At 48.6% G+C, this 24054-nt stretch overlaps 1 protein-coding gene across 2 annotated transcripts in view; it reads right to left on the bottom strand.

Annotated features, from left to right (window-relative positions):
- BLM (BLM RecQ like helicase) overlaps positions 1–24054 on the bottom strand; it is a 451097-nt gene that overhangs the window by 6638 nt on the left and 420405 nt on the right. The window contains exon 20 of one of the 2 annotated variants that reach the window (XM_086957898.1): positions 19314–19515. In XM_086957898.1, coding sequence (XP_086814024.1) covers positions 19314–19515 — 202 coding nt within the window. The remainder of the gene's footprint in view (positions 1–19313; positions 19516–24054) is intronic. The other variant, XM_086957899.1, reaches the window with a different exon arrangement.

Raw genomic sequence — 24054 nt, 5'->3', positions numbered from 1 at the left:
AGTTTATTCTTCAAGTTACAGCTTAATAGGTTCCAATATACACCCCACGAGGAGCAGCCTCTTGGCTGCTCAGCCCATCTTCTCCAACTGCCCCCCTTCAAGTACAAACATCCATACCTTTCCAAATGACATCATATAGCTAGAGCATCAGTCAGAGAACCAGGGAAAGGGAGATGCATTACATAAGAAGCAGATTACTACACATACATCACACAGCGTTTACCTGGTGGAACTCTTCTTCCCCAGAGCTCTCCAATGGACTACTCTTCTTCACCCGCCACAGTTTCCTGGCCCACAATTTCTTTAAGGAGAGTTCTACCGCACCATAGGCCGACTGAAGCCAGCATATCCCGGCACTCAGCCACAGCATGTCGGGACTCTTGGGAGCCCCATCTGTGTCTTCAGAAGACAAGCTGGAAGTCATTCTGGAGGACATCAGCACAAAACGCACCACCCTTGCGGCTCATATTAAAGCAACTGCAATTGGTATGGGGCTGCTATGGACTGATAAAAAATAAATGTACAAAAATAAATTAATAAAACTTGCTGAAAGAGTCTGCTAATCTGAAAAAGCCATTCAGGCACTATAACCGCTAACACTGGATCAACAGTAACAACTTCTAGACTTGACAGACTGGATGCACTTCTTTGAGGACCAAGCGGAAGATGCAGACGGGCACTCCCGGTGTAGTAACATTAGAGTGGTTCAGCTACTATTGAGCTCGGAGGGTCCCAACCCAGAAATATTTCAGGAATCTTGGCTGAAGACCTTTACCAATACTCCCAGTCTAACCATTTTCTTCTCCAATGAGCATGCCTTCCGTACCCTCACATGCTGCCCCCGCCCAGGGCCTTGCCATGCCTGCTCATTGCAAACTTTTGCATTATAAAGAAGGGGATTAAATATTCCATACCACCCACCAGGTGGATTGACTCGAATAGTCAGATGGGCTGCATTGAAAGGCCAATGACCAGATACTGATCTTCCTGGACTACAAAGTGGCAGTCCAACACCAGTGTGCCTCATTTCTGGGTATTGTTAGGAAACTGAGGGGCTTTTTCCAACAAAGCTGAAGATCCCATTGGGTTGGACCAATAACTTCTTTGCGCTAGAGGTAGCTTTGAACTGGGCAGGAAAATTGGGCTCTTTTACACAAGTGAACATACCTCAGAACTGGGAGTCCCAGCGATCTAGGAGCATTAGGTGGGTCCCATCACACCCTTGACTTCAGCTGTAACACCTTCTCGAGAACAGGCAAAAGACAGCAAGCAATTCGCTTTAGTTGCAGCTGACTTTTTGAGATCCGGCCCTCAGCCAGCACTCATTCTCGCACGAAGCAGACTAGTACTCTTCCTTGAGAGCCTCATCACCACCTTGAGACCATTCAGTCTGTGACTCCTCAGAGGTAGATCGTTCCAGAGTTTGGGTCCTAGAAAGGAAAACGTTCTGCCTCGTTGGCAGGATTTCCCTATTTAAGGGATTATGGCCAGCCAAAGGTGACTGAAATGCAACAAGTGCCCAGGTTTATACAAAGACACCAAGGATCTGAGCTAAAGAGGTTCGGTGTTTGATAGGCATTTGTGCATGTAACACAATGCCTTACTTTGCACCCGCCGTTCAATGGGCAACGAATGTAAATTATGTAAAGCAGAGGAGGTATATTTTGGAGGGAGGAACAAGAGACGAGCAGCATTGTTTTGAACAATTTGGAGGCGTTTAAGCAATGTTTTTGCCAACTCTAGGTACAAGATGTTCCCAACATCCAGACTATAAATGACGAGGGCGTTGGCTACCTGTGCACAAGTCAGCGGTAGGGAAGTGGTAAGTTTGTCATCTGGCCAGACTCCAAGATTCTTTACAACTGGAAATGGGCTGGGGGGTTGCCCATAGTTGTAGGAGATATGTTGGGTCCCCAAGTATTAGGGAGGTTTCCCACCACCAAGATCTCGGTCTTATCTCCGTTCAGTTTCCGTCCTGACAAGTTCAGAAGCGGTCGCTCCGTGTGCCCTGCTCCTGTGCGGTATCGTTACCAATATATTTCTTAAGCTGCATTGGGTTTGTGCTTTGCCTCATTACCGCCTAACTACTCTGCATAGCGCTACAGCGCGAGTGCCATTGCGACATACCTAGGACATTTTAAATAGCTTCTGGGGGTCTATTGACACGGCGCTACAAGATCTGTGCATTGGAACGCTCTGGGGGCATTGTGTTTACGGCGCTTTAATTTTCAACCCAGATTTCACTAGCGCGATTCTGCAGCAAGCGTAGTCAATTACCTGAGCCCCAGCCTACCTCCAGTTTCGTTTTTCCCTACGCTGCTGCCATCTTACGTTTGTTGTTGTTGGTGCCCCAGAGCCCTGCCCCCACAGCCGGCCCGCCTCCCTCCTGACCCTGCCTCCCACGAAGTACACTGCCTGCTCTGACCCCGTTTGCGCTGTGACCGTCCTGACGAGTTCAGAAGCGGTCGCTCCCTGTGCCCTGCTCCTGTGCGGTATCGTTACCAATATATTTCTTAAGCTGCATTGGGTTTGTGCTTTGCCTCATTACCGCCTAACTACTCTGCATAGCGCTACAGCGCGAGTGCCATTGCGACATAACTAGGACATTTTAAATAGCTTCTGGGGGTCTATTGACACGGCGCTACAAGATCTGTGCATTGGAACGCTCTGGGGGCATTGTGTTTACGGCGCTTTAATTTTCAACCCAGATTTCACTAGCGCGATTCTGCAGCAAGCGTAGTCAATTACCTGAGCCCCAGCCTACCTTCAGTTTCGTTTTTCCCTACGCTGCAGCCATCTTACGTTTGTTGTTGTTGGTGCCTCAGAGCCCGGCCCCCACAGCCCGCCCCGCCTCCTTGCTGACCCTCCCTCCCAAGAAGTACACTGCCTGCTCTGACCCCGTTTGCGCTGTGACCATCCTGACGAGTTCAGAAGCGGTCGCTCCCTGTGCCCTGCTCCTGTGCGGTATCGTTACCAATATATTTCTTAAGCTGCATTGGGTTTGTGCTTTGCCTCATCACCGCCTAACTACTCTGCAACTACTCTGCATAGCGCTACAGCGCGAGTGCCATTGCGACATAACTAGGACATTTTAAATAGCTTCTGGGGGTCTACTGACACGGCGCTACAAGATCTGTGCATTGGAACGCTCTGGGGGCATTGTGTTTACGACGCTTTAATTTTCAACCCAGATTTCACTAGCGCGATTCTGCAGCAAGCGTAGTCAATTACCTGAGCCCCAGCCTACCGCTAGTTTCGTTTTTCCCTACGCTGCCGCCATCTTACGTTTGTTGTTGTTGGTGCCTCAGAGCCCGGCCCCCACAGCCCGCCCGCCTCCCTGCTGACCCTCCCTCCCACGAAGTACACCGCCTGCTCTGACCCCCGTTTGCGCTGTGACCGTCCTGACGAGTTCAGAAGCGGCCGCTCCCTGTGCCTTGCTCCTGTGCGGTATCGTTACCAATATATTTCTTAAGCTGCATTGGGTTTGTGCTTTGCCTCATTACCGCCTAACTACTCTGCATAGCGCTACAGCGCGAGTGCCATTGCGACATAACTAGGACATTTTAAATAGCTTCTGGGGGTCTATTGACACGGCGCTACAAGATCTGTGCATTGGAACGCTCTGGGGGCATTGTGTTTACGGCGCTTTAATTTTCAACCCAGATTTCACTAGCGCGATTCTGCAGCAAGCGTAGTCAATTACCTGAGCCCCAGCCTACCTCCAGTTTAGTTTTTCCCTACGCTGCCGCCATCTTACGTTTGTTGTTGTTGGTGCCTCAGAGCCCGGCCCCCACAGCCCGCCCCGCCTCCCTGCTGACCCTCCCTCGCCCCTCCCCCTCCTCCATCCACATATGACAGATGCATTCTCCCGCAGCGTCCACGCGCAGCGTTCGCGCCCCATGCGCGCCGAAGGTGCGCCAAAGGTAAGCCCGTCTACGCCCGTCCGCGCCTGGACCGCGCCCAGCGCCAGACCCCCTGGCCCCCGCGGTTCCCTATCCTCTAGAGTCACTTATGATGCCACTACTCTCCTCGCCCTCAACCCCGGACGCGCACCACAATGCTGCGCAGCCACCCCAGGATGTACCCACGGCCCTTTTGCCTGCCTCTCCTGCAAGTTCAACTGCTTCAGGACCCTCACTAAACCCACTTCCTCCTCCCGCAGCTCCGAACCCAACCGCCTGAACTGCATCCTACTAAACACCCGCTCGGTCCACAGACATGCAACAGAACTCTGGGACCTAATCGACACTGCGTCACCTGACATCGCCTTCCTCACTGAAACATGGATGAACGCTTCCTCTGCTCCCGACATCGCCATCGCCATACCAGACGCTTACAAGATTATTCGAAAAGACCGCACCAACCAAACTGGAGGAGGCATCACCATCGTCCACAGAAATACCATCAAAATCTCAACCAGCTCCGAGGACAATCTTACAAACGCCGAACATCTCCACTTTCAGATCCACACCGACCCCAGGACCACCCTTAGAGGCACCCTCATCTACAGGCCTCCAGGTACCCGCACTCAATTCAGCGATGAAATCACGGACTTCGTCAGCCCACATGCCCTCGCCTCCGAGAACTACATTCTTCTAGGAGACCTCAACTACCACCTTGAAAACACACTCGACAGCAACACCACCACCCTTCTGGACAACCTGGCCAACCTCGGACTCAAACAACTTGTTGACACCCCCACTCACACAGCCGGACAAACACTCGACCCTATCTTCACCTCCAGCAAGCACATCTCCTTCAATCGCACTACAGCTCTCCACTGGACGGATCACAGCTGTGTTCACTTCAGCTACAAAACCACCCTGACCCACAACCGTCCACAACCCATTCCCCGAAGAAACTGGAACAAAATCACCACCGACCAACTCCTCACATCACTCAACCAAAACCCTCCCACCCTAGCAACGGACCCAAACCAAGCGGCCACCAACCTCAGGCAATGGATTTCCCACAGTGCGGACGAATTAGCTCCCCTGAAAAAGCCCCAGTTGAAATCAGCCATCAAAAAGGCTCCCTGGTTCAATGATGAACTTAAAAAATCCAAGAAGCTATGCCGCACCATGGAGAAGAATTGGAGAAAAAACCCAACCTCAGACAACATGGCCTCCCTCAAGACAGCCACCCGCAAACACCACCAACTGATTCGATCCGCCAAGAAATCAGCATTCAAGGATCGCCTCGACAACAATTCTCATAACAGCAAGGAACTCTTCAATATCGTCAAAGAACTCACTAACCCCACCCCAGCATCCAACGACATCACTCCCTCCCAAGACCTCTGCGATGCGCTATCCTCCTTCTTCTACAACAAAATTGCCGACATCCACAACAGCTTCAAGAATACTCCCAGTGATCAACCAGCACCACCCCCTTCAGATCCCACTCCTCCAACCAACAACCTCAGCGCCTGGAACCCAATCACCACTGAAGACACCATTCACCTCATGAACTCAATCCACTCTGGCTCGCCCTCTGACCCCTGTCCCCACCACATCTTCAACAAAGCCAACTCCATCATCGCACCCCAACTCCGCGATGTCATCAACTGCTCTTTCAACTCTGCCACCTTTCCAGAAATCTGGAAACACGCCGAACTCAGCGCCCTTCTGAAAAAACCCACAGCAGATCCCTCAGAACTGAAAAACTACCGACTCATATCCCTCCTCCCTTTCCGGCCAAAGTCATCGAGAAAGCCGTCAACAGCCAACTCGCCGCCTTCCTTGAATCCAACAACTCCCTTGATCCATCTCAATCCGGATTTCGGGCCAAACACAGCACCGAAACCGCCCTCATCGCAGCGACCGACGACATCCGAACACTCCTGGACAACGGAGAAACAGTGGCCCTCATCCTACTCGACCTATCCGCCGCTTTCGACACAGTCTGCCACTGCACCCTTATACAACGCCTCAGCAACATCGGCATACAAGGAAAAGCCTTGGACTGGATCATCTCGTTCCTAGCTGGGAGAACTCAGAGAGTCCGACTTCCCCCATTCTACTCTGAGGCCACCGAAGTCATCTGAGGCGTTCCTCAAGGATCCTCACTCAGTCCCACCCTCTTCAACGTCTACATGAGCCCTCTCGCTTCTATCGCGTGTCAACACAACCTCAACATCATCTCTTACGCCGACGACACCCAGTTAATCCTCTCCCTCACCAAAGACCCCAACACCGCCAAAAACAATCTTCACGAAGGCATGAAAGAAGTAGCCGAATGGATGAAACAGAGCCGCCTGAAAGTCAACTCGGACAAAACGGAGGTGCTCATCCTAGGATCCTCCCCCTCAGCTTGGGACGACTCCTGGTGGCCTTCCGCTCTGGGCACAGCACCCACACCCACAGACCATGCACGTAACCTTGGCTTCATTCTAGACTCCTCTCTCTCAATGTCCAGACAAGTCAACGCCGTCTCATCCTCCTGCTTCAACGTCCTTCGCATTCTCAAAAAGATCTTCCGCTGGATCCCCCTCGAGACAAGAAAGACTGTCACCCATGCACTGGTCACGAGTCGACTAGATTATGGCAACACACTCTACGCCGGAATTACAACAAAATTACAGAAAAAACTCCAGCGCATCCAAAACGTGTCAGCGAGACTTATATTAGACATCCCGCGTCAAGAGCACATCACCGTACACTTAAAAGACCTCCACTGGCTTCCCGTCAACAAAAGAATTACTTTCCGCCTTCTCACCCACGCACACAAGGCCCTTTATAATCTAGGACCCGAATGCCTCAACACTCGACTGTCCTTCTACAATATCACCCGCCAACTAAGATCATCCAATCAAGCCCTCGCCGCAGTCCCGCGCATCCGAAAATCCACCATGGGTGGCAGATCCTTCTCCTTCCTGGCTGCCAAGACCTGGAACTCACTCCCTCCCCACCTCCGCCTTAATCAGAATCACATTTCCTTCAGAAATGAACTGAAAACCTGGCTTTTCGACAAATACTGTACCCCTCCCTCTAGCGCCTTGAGACCCTCTGGGTGAGCAGCGCGCTATACAAATGACTGAACTTGAACTTGAGTTTCAGGGAGTTGGCGCACATCCATAGTGAATCTTGGGTGTAACAGGAATTGAGGGACTTTGAATTCTGAATGTCCTTGGATTACAGAGGTAGAACAATGTGTGTATCATCTGCACACAAGAAAATTGTGAGGCCTCCATATAAACTTCCACTGCTTGAAGCTCATACCTCATGCACTGATGTTTGAAATTTAGTTATCTGTTGGCTGACCAATTGGCAACTTGCTGTAACCAGAGCCTGTTTCCTATTCTCCAACAGCTGACTACAGGTTTCTCCTAGACCTCCATTGCTTTTTGCTTCACTCTCTTGTCTGTCTTAAATCTATAGTCAGATGCAATCACTGCCTGCCCCATCTCATTTGCTACACATTTGCTTCTTTTCTTTCAACCATTTGTATTTGTCTACTTTCATCTATTGCTGTGTATGTTCCAGTTGGCCTTTTGGTTATTCCTTTTTTTCTGTTTATATGGTTTGCTACAGTTCATAGGTTGTTGGTTTTTGTTCAGCTTAATTCTGTGCTTCATTAGTGCTTGTTCAGCTTCATTCTGTTTTCAGCTTCATTCTGCCCCTTTGGCCTTGTTAGTCCAATGCTCGAATTCCGGTTTCCTCTGCCTTATCCATGCTGTTTTTCTTAGAGTAGGTTGCTCTCTGCTGCTCTACTTATACTGTTCTAGGATTCTTGCGGTATTTTAAGTGTACTATTCTGTCCTCACCTGCGTTTAAATGTTTCCCTCTGTACAGGGGATCACACCAGAATGCTAGGAGGCAGTACTCGTTCCTTTCTTTGTCTTGTGTTGAATGTGGTCTATGATGATCTGATATTGCGAGTTTCTCATGAATCTTCACTGTGTTTCAAAGTGGACAGATATGGGCTTGCCTCCTGCAAGTACAATCCTTCTTTATGTCCTACAGTCCAGATACAGAATCACCTCTGCTGCACCTCCTCTATGGATTTGCCAAGTGACTAACTATAAGAATAATTTGTACTGAGACTGAATTATATGATCACATAGTTCTTAGTCTTATCTGTGTATAACGCCAGTTTTAAACCAGTGTTTGTCAAGTTACTGCTTTCTTTCCTTTCCCTGCTTGTACATATTAAGATTGCGGTGGTTGCGCCTGCTCTTTCTTAGTGTAAGCCTTTGCCTTCTCCTCTGTATCAGTACTAGTGTAAGCTTTTGCCTGCTCCTCTGTATCAGGACACCAACTCCCAACTCTCTACTCTGCTATCTGATATTTCTTGTCCACAAGGGGTGCTCCCCCACAAGCCCCAAAGCAGCAACCCATTTATGTGCAAAGAAATCCTCTGCGCATTTAAAAGTGAAGTTTCCTGTAGAAATACAATCTTTACACCATGTGTATTCAAGTAGGCAGTGTTGGGACAGAAAAGTTCTCTACATGCTAAAGACGTGTACACCTGCCCGAAGTGCCCAACTGTATTGTTGTCTAGATCCAGAATGCTGTTTTGCCGTATGCAAACAAGGATCATGCATGTGCGCCATGACATAAGACTCGCTGATGGATTGCAGGTTTGTTGGATAGGGAGGAGCGCCGAAAAAGCTTCCAACATTGTGGTATAATGCTTCCGCCTTCACCAGGAGCTAAGCAATATGAGCACGGTCAAGTATTATTTGTAGAGCGCAACTAATCACCACTGGGGGTAGCCAGGCGCTGTGCTGCACGTGTCATTTAAAGAGCCAGGTCTTGAGTCCCTTCCTGAAGTGGTTCAATGAGGGGGAAGTGCGGAGATGGAGGATGTTCCATGCTTTGGCAGCAAGGTGGGATAAAGAGCGTCCTCCAGAGCGGCTGGTGCGGATCTGTGGTGTCTGAGTGAGGGTGAGGTGTGCGTAGCAAAGGTTTCTGAAGGGTTGTGGAAGGTCAGGCTCATGTAGTGTGGTCCTTGGTTTGTGAAGGGCATTGTATGCATGGGTCAGAAACTTGAACTGGCATCTTATTCTGGAAGGGGAGGCAGTGGAGGTCTTTCAGGTGCTGGGTGATGTGTGTCCTATTAGGCAGGTTGAGGATCAGTCTGGCTGCTGCGTTCTTGATTGTCTGGAGTCTCTGCAGGATCTCGGTGGAGGAGCGCAGTGTTAGGGGAATGTTCCCTAAAAATGCCATTGAAGCCCCTATTTTTCTTGTATAGTGGGCTTTAGGAGGAACAGATAACGTACGTTTAGCTTTGTGGTAACATCTGTATGCATTTGATAATCCATCTAGCTATCCCAGATTTTGAAATGGGATGACCTTTGTGTGGTGGTGAGAAAGACGCAAAAAGTTGTTTTGTCTTACGAAAAGGTTGAGTTCTTTCTATGTAGTATAGCAATGCTCTTTTGACATCTAATGTGTGAAGAGATCTTTCTGCTACTGACTGTGGTAGTGAGAAGAAAACAGGCAGCAGCACAGATTGATTGAGATGGAATGGAGAAATTACTTTGGGCAGGAATTTTGGATTAGTACCTAGAACTACCTTAGTTTGATGCATTTGCAAGAACGGTTCTTGGATGGTTAGTGCTTGTAGTTCACTAACTCTCCGCAGAGAAGTAATAGCTACTAGGAAAGCAACTTTCCATGTTAAAAATTGTAATTCACATCTGTGTAAAAGCTCAAAGGGAGGTCCCATTAACCGTTTGAGAACAACATTTAAATTCCACACAGGCAAAGGTGGTACTCTGGGAGGGATTAATCTTTTAAGGCCTTCCATAAAGGCTTTAATGGCAGGCACTCTGAACAGAGATAGATGTTGTCTGTTTTGCAGATATGCTGCTATTGCAGCAAGATGTAGTCTAATAGACGTATAGGCTAAGTTACATCTTTGGAGATGCAGTAAGTAGCCTATGATGTGTTGAATAGACACATTTAGGGGATCAATATTGTTGTGTGACAGTAGATCACAAATCGTTTCCACTTGGCCGCGTAACGTGCCCTAGTGGTTGGACGTCTAACTTCTTTAATGACATTCATGCAGTCTGGAGGAAGGTTCAGATATCCAAATTCTGGGACTTCAGGAGCCAGATCGCAAGGTTGAGCTGAGCTGGGTCCGGGTGTCTGATCTCTCCACAGTTCTGTGTTAAGAGGTGTGGAGACAGGTGCAGTTTTTGGTGCAGTACCACAGACAGTTGTAGCTGTGTGGTGTATCACAGTTGTCTGGCCCACGTTGGAGCAACTAGGATGAGGGTCAGAGAATGCTTCTGTAGTTTGCATACTACTAGTGGCATGAGTGGTAGAGGTGAAAAAGCATACGCAAATCTTTTTGACCAATTCATCCATATCGCATTGCCTTTTGACAGTGGGTGTGGATATCTGGCGGCGAAGCATGGGCATTTTGCGTTTTTGTGGGTGGCAAATAAGTCTATTTGAGGTTGTCCCCAAATCTGAAAGAATGGTTGAAGAACTTGCATATGAAGTTCCCACTTGTGAGTCTATTGCATTTGATGACTTAACAGATCCGCTTTAGTATTTTGCACGCCCGGAACATGCTGGGCTAGGAGGAATATGTTTTGAGGTATAGCCCACCTCCATATGTCCTGTGCTAATTGTTAGAGTTGCAGGGAGTGTGTGCCTCCTGCTTCTGTATGTAGTACATTGCGGTCATGTTGTCTGTGCGGACTAACACAGCTTTGTTTGCTACTTGCTTCTGGAAAGTTTTTAGTGCTAGGAATAAGGCTAGTAACTCCAGATGATTGATGTGGAGTAATTTTTGTTGCAGTGTCCAGCTGCCTTTCATGGTGTGTTGCAATAGGTGGGCTCCCCAGCCGGAGAGCGATGCGTCCGCAGTCAAGATTATCTGAGGAACTGGCTCTAGGAACGGTCGTCCCTTGGAAAGGTTTTTGGTGTTCCACCACTGCGGAGAGCAATGAGTCCGACCGTCTACCAACACTAGGGCTGTTAAGTGACCTTGAGCCTGGTTCCATTGACGTGATAAGCATTCTTGGAGAGGACGCATTTGAAATCTTGCATGGGTTACTATGAAGATGCAAGAGGCCATCATCACTATGAGTTGCATGAACACTCTTGCTGGGAGGGAGTGTTGTGGCTGAAACTTTGTTAGAAGAGTTTGCATGCTGGCTATCCTTGCTGGAGTGTGATAGGCTGCGCTGTTGAGGTGTTTACTGTGGCACCGAGGTACTGTTGTACTTTGGACGGCTGTAGATGAGACGTGGTGAGGTTTATTGTGAACCCCAAGTTGTGGAGTAGTTGGATGGTGGTATGAGTGTGTTGCATGCCTTAATTGTATGAGCTGGCTTTTATGAGCCAGTCGTCGAGGTACGGGAAGACATGGATGTGTTGTCTTCGTAAATACGCTGCCACTACTGCTAGGCACTTGGTGAATACCCTTGGTGCTATTGTAACTCCAAATTTAGCGGTCTGAGGTCTAAAATAGGTCTTACAGGGCCGTCCTTCCTTGGTGCAGAGGAACTGGTTCGATTGCACTTTTTTCTAGCAGGGATACTACTTCTTGCTTTAACAGTGATAGATGTTCTTGTGACATTGGACGCTGTTTGGGTGGTATGTTTGTGTGTGGGGGGGGGGGGGGTGGGGGGGTGGGTAGATGTTAATTCTAGACACTAACCTGAATGAATAATTTGTCGCACCCACCTGTCTGATGTGATGTTGATCCAGGCAGGCAGGAATTGTTGAAGTCTTCCCCCCACAGGAGTTGAATGATGGGGGGTGGGGGGGTCAGGAAAGTCATTGGGTAGGGGTACAGGCAGAGTTTGAGTTGTTGTTTTTGCCTCTGCCTTTGTTGTTGTTACCCTGTAACCCCTCTCTGGTAGCCTTTAGTGAATGTGGATTGACCAGGGTTTTTGTAGGAAGTGAAGGGACTTTGAGGAGTAGCCTCTTGTGTTGCCTCTGTATGATGAGCGACGAAAGGAACGTCTGGGAGCTTGCTGCTGCAAGGCTCCCATAGATTTTGCTGTATCAGTGTCTTTTTTCATTTTCTCTAAAGATACGTCAACATTTGGGCCAAATAAATGTGTCTCATCAAATGGCTGATTAAGGATGGAGTTTTGTACCTCAGGTTTAAAACCTGAAATACGTAGCCAGGCATGTCTACGTAGTAGGGTGCTGGTATTGATTGCCCTTGAGGCGGTATCTGCAGCGTCTAGGGCACAACGGATGGAAATATTAGTGATATTTTTACCTTCCTGTATAAGTTCATTAGCCCTATTTTTGTATTTGTCTGGTAGGTGCTGCATTATGGACTCTAGTTCGTCGTAATGTGCCCTGTCGTATCTTGCCAGCAATGCTTGGGTGTTGGCAATGCGCCAGATGTTAGCTACTTTTTCCGCTGTTCGCTTGCCGGAGGCGTCAAGGAGCTTAGATTCTTTGTCTGGTGGTGAGGCCTCATTTGATGTCTGGGAATTAGCATGTTTACGTGCATTAGACACTACTAGAGAATCTAATTGTGGTGGTCCTTTAATATAAACTGGATCTGTAGGGGCAGCTTTATATTTTTTCTCAATGCGAGGATTGAGGACCCTAGCCCTGACAGGATCCTTAAAAACCTCAGTTGAGTGCTTGATGACACCCTTAAGCATTGGTAAAATGGCAGTAGACCTTTGAGTGCAATCAAAAGTGTCTAATAGGAAATCTTCCTCCACTGCATCGGTGTGTAAGTCCATCCCATGATATTGTGCAGCTCTTTGGACTAGTAGGTTAAACCCTAAAGTGTCCTCTGGTGGGAAATGTCTGGAAGGGTTTACATCATCTTGTGGAACGTAAGGCACATCAGGGGTGTTATAATCATCGCATGGATTAGGTGACTGAGGGGGACTATAGGTGCCTGCTGGGTCATATGCACCCCCACCTATATCGTCAGAATCTGTGTCTGCATCATCATCTGGATTAGTAGATTGTGTAGGTGACTGATGTGTTGGAGGAGGAACAATATGGGGAGGTGGTGGAGAAGGGACCCTTAATGGAGAGGTTGCTATGTCCTTCTTCTTTGGAGGGGGAGGAGGTGCTGGCGCCTCAAGTGGTCTCTTCTGGGAGCTGAGAGTCAATTGTCCGGTTTTAGGATCCTTTACAAGAGTTGTCTGATTGGGATCCAGTGTAAAAAGTTATTCTGAGTGGGGCAAATCCTTCGGAGTCAAAGTTTTTGGCTCCGTAGGTTTTTTCGGCACAGAGTCGGTAGCTGGTGTTGAGTCTTTTGGCTTAGGAGTGTGCCCTTTTGCAATGTCTTTCACGGGAACCTGTTTTTCGGTTCCGGGTGTTTTTTTAGGCTCCGACGCGTGTGAATCTGGCCCTTTGGGCGGTTTTTTACTCGCCTCCGAGTGCCATTTCGGCATCGATGAGCCGCTGCCAGTCTTCGGCGCCCGTGCTTAGGTGTCGGACCAACGGTCGGCGTAGTAGAGGAAGATGGCTTCTTTTTTGGTGTCGGTATATTGCTGGCACCGGTAATAGGCTGGCTCGAGCCCGAGCCGCCTGAAGGCTTAGTGGGCTTCTTTGCCAGGCCCGAAGGCGGGGCGTGAGAAGAGTGTCTCGGTGTGCACCCGGGCCCGAAGGTGAGGGTGTGACCGAAGCCGTTTTTGAGGGTGTCGAGGAAGGTGTAGGAAGGTACATCCTGACTATGGTTGCCCCCAACTTTTTGCCCCGTGTTTTAGCTGGTTTTTGACATAGTCGACCTGGGATCCTGCCAATCAGGACCCCAGGCCTACTGCTCTCTCTGTAAAATGGATTCCATGTACCCTAGGTGCATTTCCAATTGGTACTGGGCCACCTTATCAGACCCTGTAACTCAGGGCATAGGTGTACCCAGGGCTGCCAGGGGCTGCAGCATGTATTATGCCACCCCTGGCTGGCCTCCTAAATTTGACACAACTGGCTGCATGACAGCTGGGGCAAAGTCGTGTAATCACCCTTCGCTGTAGGTGTAGTATACCTATACCTAACCCTAAAATGGACACACAGATTCCTATCAGTCACTCCTATGGCAGGCATTGACAATCCTGAAGGCAGAGTGCGTGGAATCGTGTGAGATAGTGCTCTGGCATGAGCTGAGCCTGTCTGCAGCTTGCGGAACCAAGTCCTAATAGCTGTTCCATGATATCGCATACCATATACTCTTAAGTGCATTATAATCCTCGCGGTTAAATGCTAACTTTGGTATTGCTTTATCAAAACATGTCGAGTAAGGTGTCATACGAATTGGAATACTAACCCCTCGCCAATTCTGGCGACGGGGTTAGCATTCCACCCTTCTAGAGGGACACGACATGTATGTAACTGTGAACCCCGGTTAAAGTTAACTAAAGCCTCAGCTCCACAAAATGGATGCTGCCACCACAGACACGAGTCTGACCTCCTGCTGCTGGGAGTCCTTCCAGCGAGGGAGGCTTGGACAAAGGGTTTCCTGTCCGGGGCGGTGCTAGCACCATCCCAGACATGGTTTTGTGTATCCTGGGTAGGAAGGGCTTTTCAGGAAGGTGACTGCTGAGTGGCACCCCGGTGCTCACTACGCATAGGCCGGTCAGAACCAGTTCCAGGGGCACACCAGCCCCTGGCCTGGGGAAAGTCCGGCATGGCAGAGGGGTGTAACCACCCCCCTCCTAGTCCCACCCATAGGCAGGACCTAGTCACCGGGTCAGCCCCCTTTTTTAGTATAAAGATGGGAGCGGGCCCCCTGTTCAAATTAGATCATCTTTGGAATCAAGACACGACTTTCTGCGAAAGGACATCAAGATTTCTTCTTCAAGATTCTCCCTTGTGGCTAAGGAGTAGTCACCCTGCATCAAGCGGGCACCATCCTAAGAACACTGCGGTCTGCTGCAAGTCCTTCTTCACGAATCCGACGAGCCAGCTCGACGAGACCCGGCTTCCCTGGCACCTCTGACCTCTACTCACCTCTACAGCAAAGCTGAGAACTGTGAGTGCGACGAGACCTCGAGGGACCGACGATCGCCAAGACTGCACGACTTCTTTGCAACAAGCCCACCGAGTCTTCCACTGGTGAGTGCTTTGGGGTCCGAGAAGCCCCAACCCTGAGCAGCTCCAGCACCGAAGATCAGCCCTCCAGCATCTCCACGATCTGCGTGGGGCCCTTCTGCTTTTGCGTGCTCACCGCGCTGTGTGGCTACTAGCCGGCTGGCTTGTGGCCTTCTACACGACGCCCGACGACATCACTGCTGCTGGTCTGGTTGCTCCAGACTGGCCCTTGCTTCCTTCTTCAAGAGAGGCACCCCGGACCCTCCTGGTCCACTCCAGACGCCATTTTGAGTCCACCGCGTGGGCTTGAATTTGCCAAGGCTTTGTTGCCCAATTCTGGGTCCAGCGACGCCGACAGCTTCAATCTTCGTGGGACAGCTCGCTCCTCCATCCTGGTCGCCGACAACGCCTCCTGGTCCGTGAGATCTGCGAGCACAGCGTCACCCACTCACCTAGTCGAGGTGACTACCATCCGGTGCCCTCCTGGTGCCACCTGACTACTGGCTAGTAGTCACGAACTTGGTCCCCTCTGCTTTCAGGTGTCATCTTCCTTCGATCCAGGCTTGGATCCATCGAACTTTCTTCACTGGTCGCCTGCCAGCAACTTCTTTCTTCCAGGCTCCTGGTCCGTCTACGAGGATTCCTGACGTCTTTTGAGTCCTATGCAGCTGCAGCCCCTGGGCTAGGTAACTTCGGCGTTTCGGTGCCCCAGCATAGCCTCACTATCCAAGGGTCAGAATCCACTTTCGTTTTCCTCCTACCAGGTCGGGTTCGCCCGAGAACACTAACTTTGTCATTACTAGCTACCATAGACTTTGTCCCGCATCACGCGTGAGAGTGCACACTCTGCACCCGAGTCCCCTGGGTCTCCTAGAAGTAATCTGAAGATTCTATAGTCAAGATCTAGCGATTCCAAAGCCTATTAGTACTGTACTTACCTGCTAGTAATTTCGCATTCCACTTTCAGAGTATATGGTTTTCCGTGCCCCTCGGGCCTTTGTATATACTGTGCTAACTTAAGTATTTTCGTAAGAGTTTTGTTTTGTGCTTAGTACCCTGTCCTCATAAAGAGTACAGGGCTGTTGTGATTTATAATAAATATCTTGTTTATTTTCATAACACTTGTGTGGTGTCCTTTCACTTGGTGTTCAAGGGGTATATGTGTGGTAAACAGCTGGCTTAACACGCCCTCTCGAGTCTTTAGCCTTAGACTGCTCGTATCCACGCTACTAGGATAGCTGGTCTATAAGGTTGACTTACAACCAATCATCAATAAGGGTTGCTGGACTGATACATAGTGTTCACTAGAATAGTGAGCACTGCATATCAGGCCACCTTCTCACAGAAGGGTTGGGGTCGACGGTCTTAATTACGACCCGTTGAGCGGGAGTGATGTCCTCAACGTCGGAGTCTTCGGCCTCTGAGGATCCGATACTCTCTTCGGTGTGCTGGTGTTCTGGCACGTCGACGCCCTCTTCGAAGATGTCGTCGGGGACGAAGCTGACGAACGAGCTATTGTTCTTCGAGCTCGTCGGTCCTGAATGTTTTTTTTGGAGCGGAATGAGGCACACGCCGAACAGTCTTTGGCCTCGTGCTCCGGTGAGAGGCAAAGGTTGCACACCTCATGTAGGTAGGTGTGGGGAAACTTCGACCCACATTGAGGACACTTCTTGAATGGCGTTCTTTCCATGAGCCAGAAAGCAAGGCCTAGGTAGGCCCGAACGCCTTCGTCGATGACCAGAATCGAAGACTTCGAAGTAGTAGAGAATCGCGCCTAAGTAGCGCGATCAAAACAATACCGTCGAACTGGGTGAGGATTGCGCGCCGAAGGAAATCGGTTCCAAACTGGAGCGCAGGAAACACATCCGAGCCCGATGGCGGAAAAAAACAATCTGGGGATGGAGCCAATGCCCATGCGCAAAGTGGTTCTGAGGAGGAGTCACCTATCTCGTGACTTCCAAAGAACTTTTCAGGACAAGAACAAACTGCAAACATCCAGGCCCAACAATATCATATGAATTTGTATAAAAAGAAATTTGTTCTCATCTTTTCATTAACCTCATGCGCGCTAGCGGAATTCCGCTCGCACACTGAGATTTTTTAAATCGCATGTTACGTGACGAGCTGGGCTCGTCATCAGCGTGCAAGGAGGCTACGCCATGACGAGCCCAGCTCGTCATCAGCGTGGAAGGGGTTAAATAAATAGATGAATATTTTGATAATTGGTTGATTTATAAGTGCCTTAATCATTAAGTGTGTCTGAGTATGGTATAAAAGTTGAGATTGGAGCATAAGTTGATAAAATCAGATTCTATTCAAAGGGAACTTTCTTGTTTTAACTGATGAGTTACTGGGTGCTCCATCCCTTTGGATTAAAGAGCCCCCTCTTTTTGATTTCAAGGGCTTAAATCCTCGGCCTACATCAGGTAAGTTGTGGAGTGCTGCACAGATGTAGTGAATCTGTGTTAGTTGTGTGTGTGCCTGGGAAGGGTACAGTACAAGGATGGATCAGTACTGTGCAGTGCAAGTGTAGTTACTGCATGCACTGGGTTTATGTATGTCGAGAGGAATACATTACATGGGAGATGTAGTGCAGTGCAGTGCATTTGTGGATCAATCATGTGCAGAGTGCATGTTTGCTTGCGTGGAGTACAATATGAAGGGTGAAGTGTTATTCAGCCAGCACATATTTGGTGTGTGTGCATGTTTGTAAAGATTGCAACCTGGTTAAATACAGAAGAGCTTTAGGGCTGAAAAGTATGTGCAGAATTAGTGTGTGCTGGATGCATGGGTACATTTAAGGGTACAATGGATGGACGAAGAGTGTTCGACTGAAAGTGTGCTTTAAAAGTACATTGAGTGAGTGCAGCAGTCAAAGCAGGCAAGCTCCTGGGCCCAAAAGAGATCAAAGATTCCATGAAGCCGCTGCCCCCCCAGCTAAAATCCAGATTAAATCCCAATCAGCCCAAAGCAGTACCACAGGCATGAACGCAGCAATTGGGCCCACAACGCCTCTCCTTAAGCGCAGGGCCGGACTGGCTGTAGCGGGCACCGGGCAATACCCTGGTGCGCCGCAAGGGTGGGGGCCGGTTTTGGGCCCCTGGGGTCGTTTTTGTTACAGGACCGGTTTTTCATGGTAGCTGCAAAATCTGTCCTTGAACAAAATCGGCCGAAAACCAGCCCCGGCAAAGAGCTCGGTCGCACCTCCAACTCGGCCGAGCACTTTGCCAGGGCCGTTTTTCGTTCCCAGTCCGGCCCTGCTTAAGGGTTCCGATACTGCCTGAGCCAGAGAGTGAAAGACTGGCGTCATAGGGCATTGCTGCGTCACACTACACTGATTACTGGGCATAGCCCAGCAGGTTGCCCAAACCCCGATACTCCAACGGCTGCAACAGAGCTACTGACTCATCACCTGGACAATGCAGTGAAACCACATGAAATCAGCGTAGTCAGTATTCCTATGTTTGCAGCCCCTCAAAGCCTGGTCAGCACTGTGACAGAGGCAAGGGGCCCAGCCGGCAATGCTCCTAGCATCGTCTACCGCTGCTGGGTCTCCATGCATTGGGACATCAAGGTCAGGAATTGGGGGTGAGGTGTTCCTCTCCCTTAAGCTTTTGCGTTAATGTGAATCCTTAAGCTGATATCTACAGCCATGACAAGTGAAGATGAACAGACCCCTTTTTGCAATTTGGAAGGATAGAAATTAGGAAACTGGATGAACAACAGATGTCCAATTTTTGGCAGGGCCAATGCAACCACACTACAAATGTGGCTGTCTTCGTTTCTTGCATGTCTCACAAATGAGAACATTTCCAGTCTAGCTATTGCTGGAGCACTAACGTGACTAAGAGATTTGATTTCAAGTACAAAGGGCCAGTCATTTTGGGTCCAAAGCTAGCCTGTCAATGGGCTCAAGAGAGCAGGACACAGTTCACTATATTTCAAGGGTGTACATCTTATAACACATGGAAGCTTGACAGCAGTTGAATCAAATTATCACCCACGTCACACTTGAGGAATACCCCGTATGGAGACTCTTAATATTCCAGCCAGAAATTCGTGGGGGTACAAAAATTACATCTCAGATTTGTATTATCCAGCAAGATAGCATGGCATAACACTTGGAATCTCCTGGGAGTTATTTACTGCCAGTAAACAAATAATAACATTTTGAATACCAGCTATATTTATAAAGTACTTTTTTCTATTTTTGTGTATCACCCTAGACGAAACAACATTTGTGACATTATAGGATTTTTCAATATTTGAGTATCTATCTGAAATCAAACTTATAGTCTGTATGCATCTCTAATGTACAGCAATGACAGAACTTACCCTTTGGATTGGCCTTGCTGGTTTGTTGCACTTGTTTTCCTCTTTTTCGACTTCCTGTAGGACTGGTTGTTCTTCCTCTTGGTGCCCTTATTGGTTCCAGCCCTGAAGTAGCTTGAAGTTCTGCTTTCCTCTTCATCTTCACTTACATTCTGTCTCGAAGCACTGGCAGACGTGCCAGATGATTTCTGAGTGTCATCTTCTGCTGCAGAGACAACAATTGGCATCCAGTTGTAGATGTATAAAGCACTCTAGCACAGATAAACTCTCACAACAACCTGAGCTCTCAGGTTATCAATAGCAACACTAAACAGATAAACAATATATTGAAAACTATCAACTGCGGTGGACATAAGACCTTGTGTGATCTAGGTTACCAGTTGGGTGATAGGCACAAAGGTTTATAAGTGATAGCATGCCACGCAGCTAAACACTTTAATAAGATGCAACATCTTCATGACGCCTGACTTCAGGACTACACTCTTCAAAAGCAGGAATGATAAATGAGCAACATACTTCTAATTACGACGACCACAAAGTGGTCAAAAATGTAATCTTTTCCCTTGTAGTGTATCACATGTGGTGTTAATAAGGGTATGCACCAACACAGCTGGGCATGTTATAAAGTTTGAAAATTAATAAAAAACATTTGGAAACAAAAGTACTTCAAACTGAAAAGATACATTTGAGTATGTTGTCAGAGCAATGTTAATATTATTATTTCCAAGGATCATCCTACCCACCTTCATCCAACCACCGCTGAAGCAATCTCTTCATCAAAGCTAGCATCAGCGTTTTTCAACCATCGAACCACGTTTTTCCAGGATCCAGGCCTTCTTTCTTCTTCAGAGCAGACACAACTACTCTTTAAAAGAAAAGGCCATCTTCTTCCAAAAGTTTAGACCACATTCTCAAGGATTTACCAGCAGACTAAATTGCCTCTTCCACAAATAATGGTCAACTTTTGCAAAAGAATACCATACCTCTTTATTAAACATAAATGGTATTCATTCCATAGCCAGACAACGCTCTCTAAAACCAGTGACCATTTTCTATATAAAGAACCTGCCACCTCTTCAAAAGACTGGCATTTATTTTCACAGATCATTTTGCGGTTTTGAAAAATGGTTCTCAGATAGAAGAGTTTACCACTGATGGCAGCTCAGAGCCACTAGAACCAAGCTATACTTGACTAATGAGCCCTAATAAGAGCAAAACTGGTCTTGTGTTCCGGTTCAGTAAGGACCTGGCCTGGCAGTTTGAGCTGGAATGTTCCTACCAGAGGACAGTCAGGACTTAATTGCATATGGCTGAGTCCCAACTGAGGTGGCATGGTGTGCAAAATAACAATGGACTTGGATGCGTGCTAAGTAATTACCAGTGGCTAAGAATATTTTTTTAGAATCAATCCTTTTAATTGAGCAGCATAACATCCCATAACACAGCTCAGCTGCCTACATCCGCTGGCCGGCAGACCAAGTTCCATTAGTATTAAACACAGCGTTCGGGCCTACACCCCGGAGGGCCCCCTCGCGAAGGAGAATGCAATGCCATGATGAGCAGCCAGAACAAATACGAATCTACTGCAATCAATTATAGGAACAAGAACAACAAAGAGCCCCCGTCTCCCCCCCTCCACACCTCCCTCCTCCGCATCAGTCTCATTTACTCCCTTATACTACGTGCCGCGCCCTCCCCCTAGCACCACCCAGACCATTCAAGTCTTCTTGGCGGGACCCCGAGGCTCCAAGGGAAAAAAATTGAAGAATCTGCAAATACTTTGGACACGTTACCTCCCACAGATCCCTGGATAGAAGATGTAGGAATGGGCCCCACAATTCCGCATAGTCTGCCCCCTTTCCGTCCATACACAGTGATAGCTGCTCCATAGCTAAAAGATGCCACAGCCGTCGGACCCAGTCCCTCAGGTCAGGAGAATCAGGGGACCCCATTGCGCAAGGATGACTAAGCGCGCCGCTAACAAGGCCAAAGCAATCCGTCTACCCCGCAGTGAGCGCAAGGGAAACGCTTTTGCATGAGGAAGCCCTAATAGCACATGTTCAGGAGCTCGAGGGAATGTGATATGAAACGCATCATCTAGGTCGTCAAGGACCGCCTTCCAGTACCGCTCTAGCTTCGGGCAATGCCACAGCAGGTGTGTCAAGGTGCCCGGGGAACCACATCCCTTCCAACACAGGCCTGAGTGTTTCTGATCCCCAAGTCTTAATACGAGCTGGGGTATAATACCAATAGGTAACTGCCTTATAGGCTGACTCTGTACCTGCAACGTTGGCAGTGTTGTGGTGTGCGCGGTAGAACACCCGCTCCCACCCTTTACGTGAAAGCGGGCGCCCCAGCTCTGTCTCCCAACAAACCTGCGCTTTGGTACGAAAAGCTTTGGGGCGGGCCATGATCATGGCATACAAATCAGATACAAGTTTGCGATCATTTGTCTTGCAGAACACCCACCGTTCAAAGGCGATCAGCGGGCGGGACATAGCAGCAACGTTAGGGGGTTGAGTGACCCAATGCGCTACCTGCGAATAAGGAAATGCATCGGACTCTAAGAGATAGAAGTAGTCCCGGCGGAGCAAGGGGAACAGGATTAGGCCATCAAATGCAAAGAGGAAGCTCACTCTCTTGCAAGCTTCCTCCATCCAGCGCTGAAAGATCGGGGACGAACAGGCCGGTGGGAAGTCTGGATTGTCTACAATGGGCGTCATAGGAGACGGGAAAGTAGTCCAACCTTTACGCTGCGCCAATCGGTCCCACACCTTCTGGTTGGTGACGTCACAGGGGAAGAGTTAAGACCCCACGCTCTATGCTTCTGAGGGAGCCACAACTTGCGCCAAATATTGTGCCCCGCCACCGTCTGGTCCATGAAGTTCCAGTGCTTACGGGACCATGGCCTGTTCCATTTGAGGATGAATCGCAGGCAGGCCGCCTGGAAGTACGCTTTCAGCAAGGGGAAACCCAACCCACCGCTGGACTTCGGGGCTGTAATCCGTGATAAAGCAAGCCGCTGACATTTATGATTCCATAAGACACAGCTTTCCAAACTTTTCATGTTGGTGACATGCCATTCTGGAAAATAAAATTTCGGGACACAGTAATGCGAGCGAGCCCAAACCACCCGAGGCGCTTGCGAAGGCCAAGCCTACTGAGTTTGTCAATGCTTGTTTCAATGGCATTCAATCAAGATAGATTGCTGTTGTTTGGCACAAAACCATTTATTTTTCAGCACATAAGTAGGAAGAAACTGAAAATACCCCCACGTCGCACCAAAACTCTTATGGCACCAAGCAAATGAAGCAAATCATCATGACCCTCCTTAGAAGATATCTCTTGTCTCTTCCACAGATCTATCCATTCATGCTTTCATCCTACCATTTACCTGCTGATGTCCACCATTTAATCTTTACATTCTGTCGTCTATTCTGTCTTTCATCCATAATTCCGTTTTTCACCATTCCGTCTGTCTACCCTTCATATACAAACCTATCCATACAACTCAAAACCTACCCATTTATCCTTTCACTCATCCGTCTCTTTATCGACCCTTTCGCTCATTCATCAATCCTTTCGCTCATATGTTCATCAACCCTTTCACTCCTTTATTCCATCCGCCCTTTCATTACATCACCCTTTCACTCAATCTCTCCTTTCACTCATTCATCCTCCATCCCTTTCATTCATCCTCCCTCCCTCCCTTTCATTCATCCATCCAATCTTTCACTTATCTACCTATCATCCGCCCTTTTATCCAATCATCCACCCTCTTTCACCCAGCAACCCATGCTTTCACCCATCCATCCATCTATACATCCACCCTTGCTCACTCATCCATCCACACACTCACCCACTGAAAATACCCCCACTTCGACCCAAAGCCCTTATGGCACAATGTAAATTAAGCAAATCATCATGACCCTACCCAGAAGGTAGCTTGTCTCTTCCATAAATCTACCCATTCATTCTTTCATCCTACCATTTACCTGCTGATGGCCGTCATTTAACCTTTACATTGTGTCGTCTGCTCAGTCTTTCATCCATCATTCAGTTTTCACCATTCCGTCTGTCCACCCTTCATATCCAAACCTATCCATCCATCTCCAAACCAATCCATTCATCCTTTCACTCATCCATCTCTTTATCCACTCTTTCGCTCATTTATCCATCAACCCTTTCACCCCTTTATTCCATCCACCCGTTCATTCCATCCACCCTTTCACTCATCCATCATCCACCCTTTCATCCACTCTCCCTCCCTTTCATTCATCCATCCAATGTTTCACTTATCCACCCATCATCCGCCCTTTTATCCAATCATCCACGCCTTTCACCCAGCCATCCATGCTTTCACTCATCCATCCATCTATTCATTCATCCACCCATCCATACACCCTTGTTCACTCATCCATCCATAACATTTACACTATCAATACAACGTTCACTGCCTCATCAGGTTCAACATGAAAGTTGTGACTTGTATCATGCACTTTTTTTACTACTCCCTCGGAAACCTCTGTCATCTGACACTTGTTGGCACAAATGCGCAGGATAGTGTGACTGTGATTGACACCACAGGCCCTGGCCGGACCCTGCTCTGTCAAGCACAGCGTGGTTGTGAGCACCCGGCAATTATTCCAATGAGCCCGGATGAATAGCTCAGCTGGGGCTCAGATCAGGGCTGCAGAAGCGGCGCCTTGTCTGCCAGACACCCATTCCACTCCGGCTCACCAGC

This window comes from Lissotriton vulgaris, chromosome 2_1 (assembly GCF_964263255.1).
Source record: "Lissotriton vulgaris chromosome 2_1, aLisVul1.2, whole genome shotgun sequence".
Classification (NCBI taxonomy): domain Eukaryota; kingdom Metazoa; phylum Chordata; class Amphibia; order Caudata; family Salamandridae; genus Lissotriton; species Lissotriton vulgaris.
The sequence above is the reverse complement of the archived record's forward strand: the minus strand, read 5'-3'. Positions and strand labels throughout refer to the sequence as shown.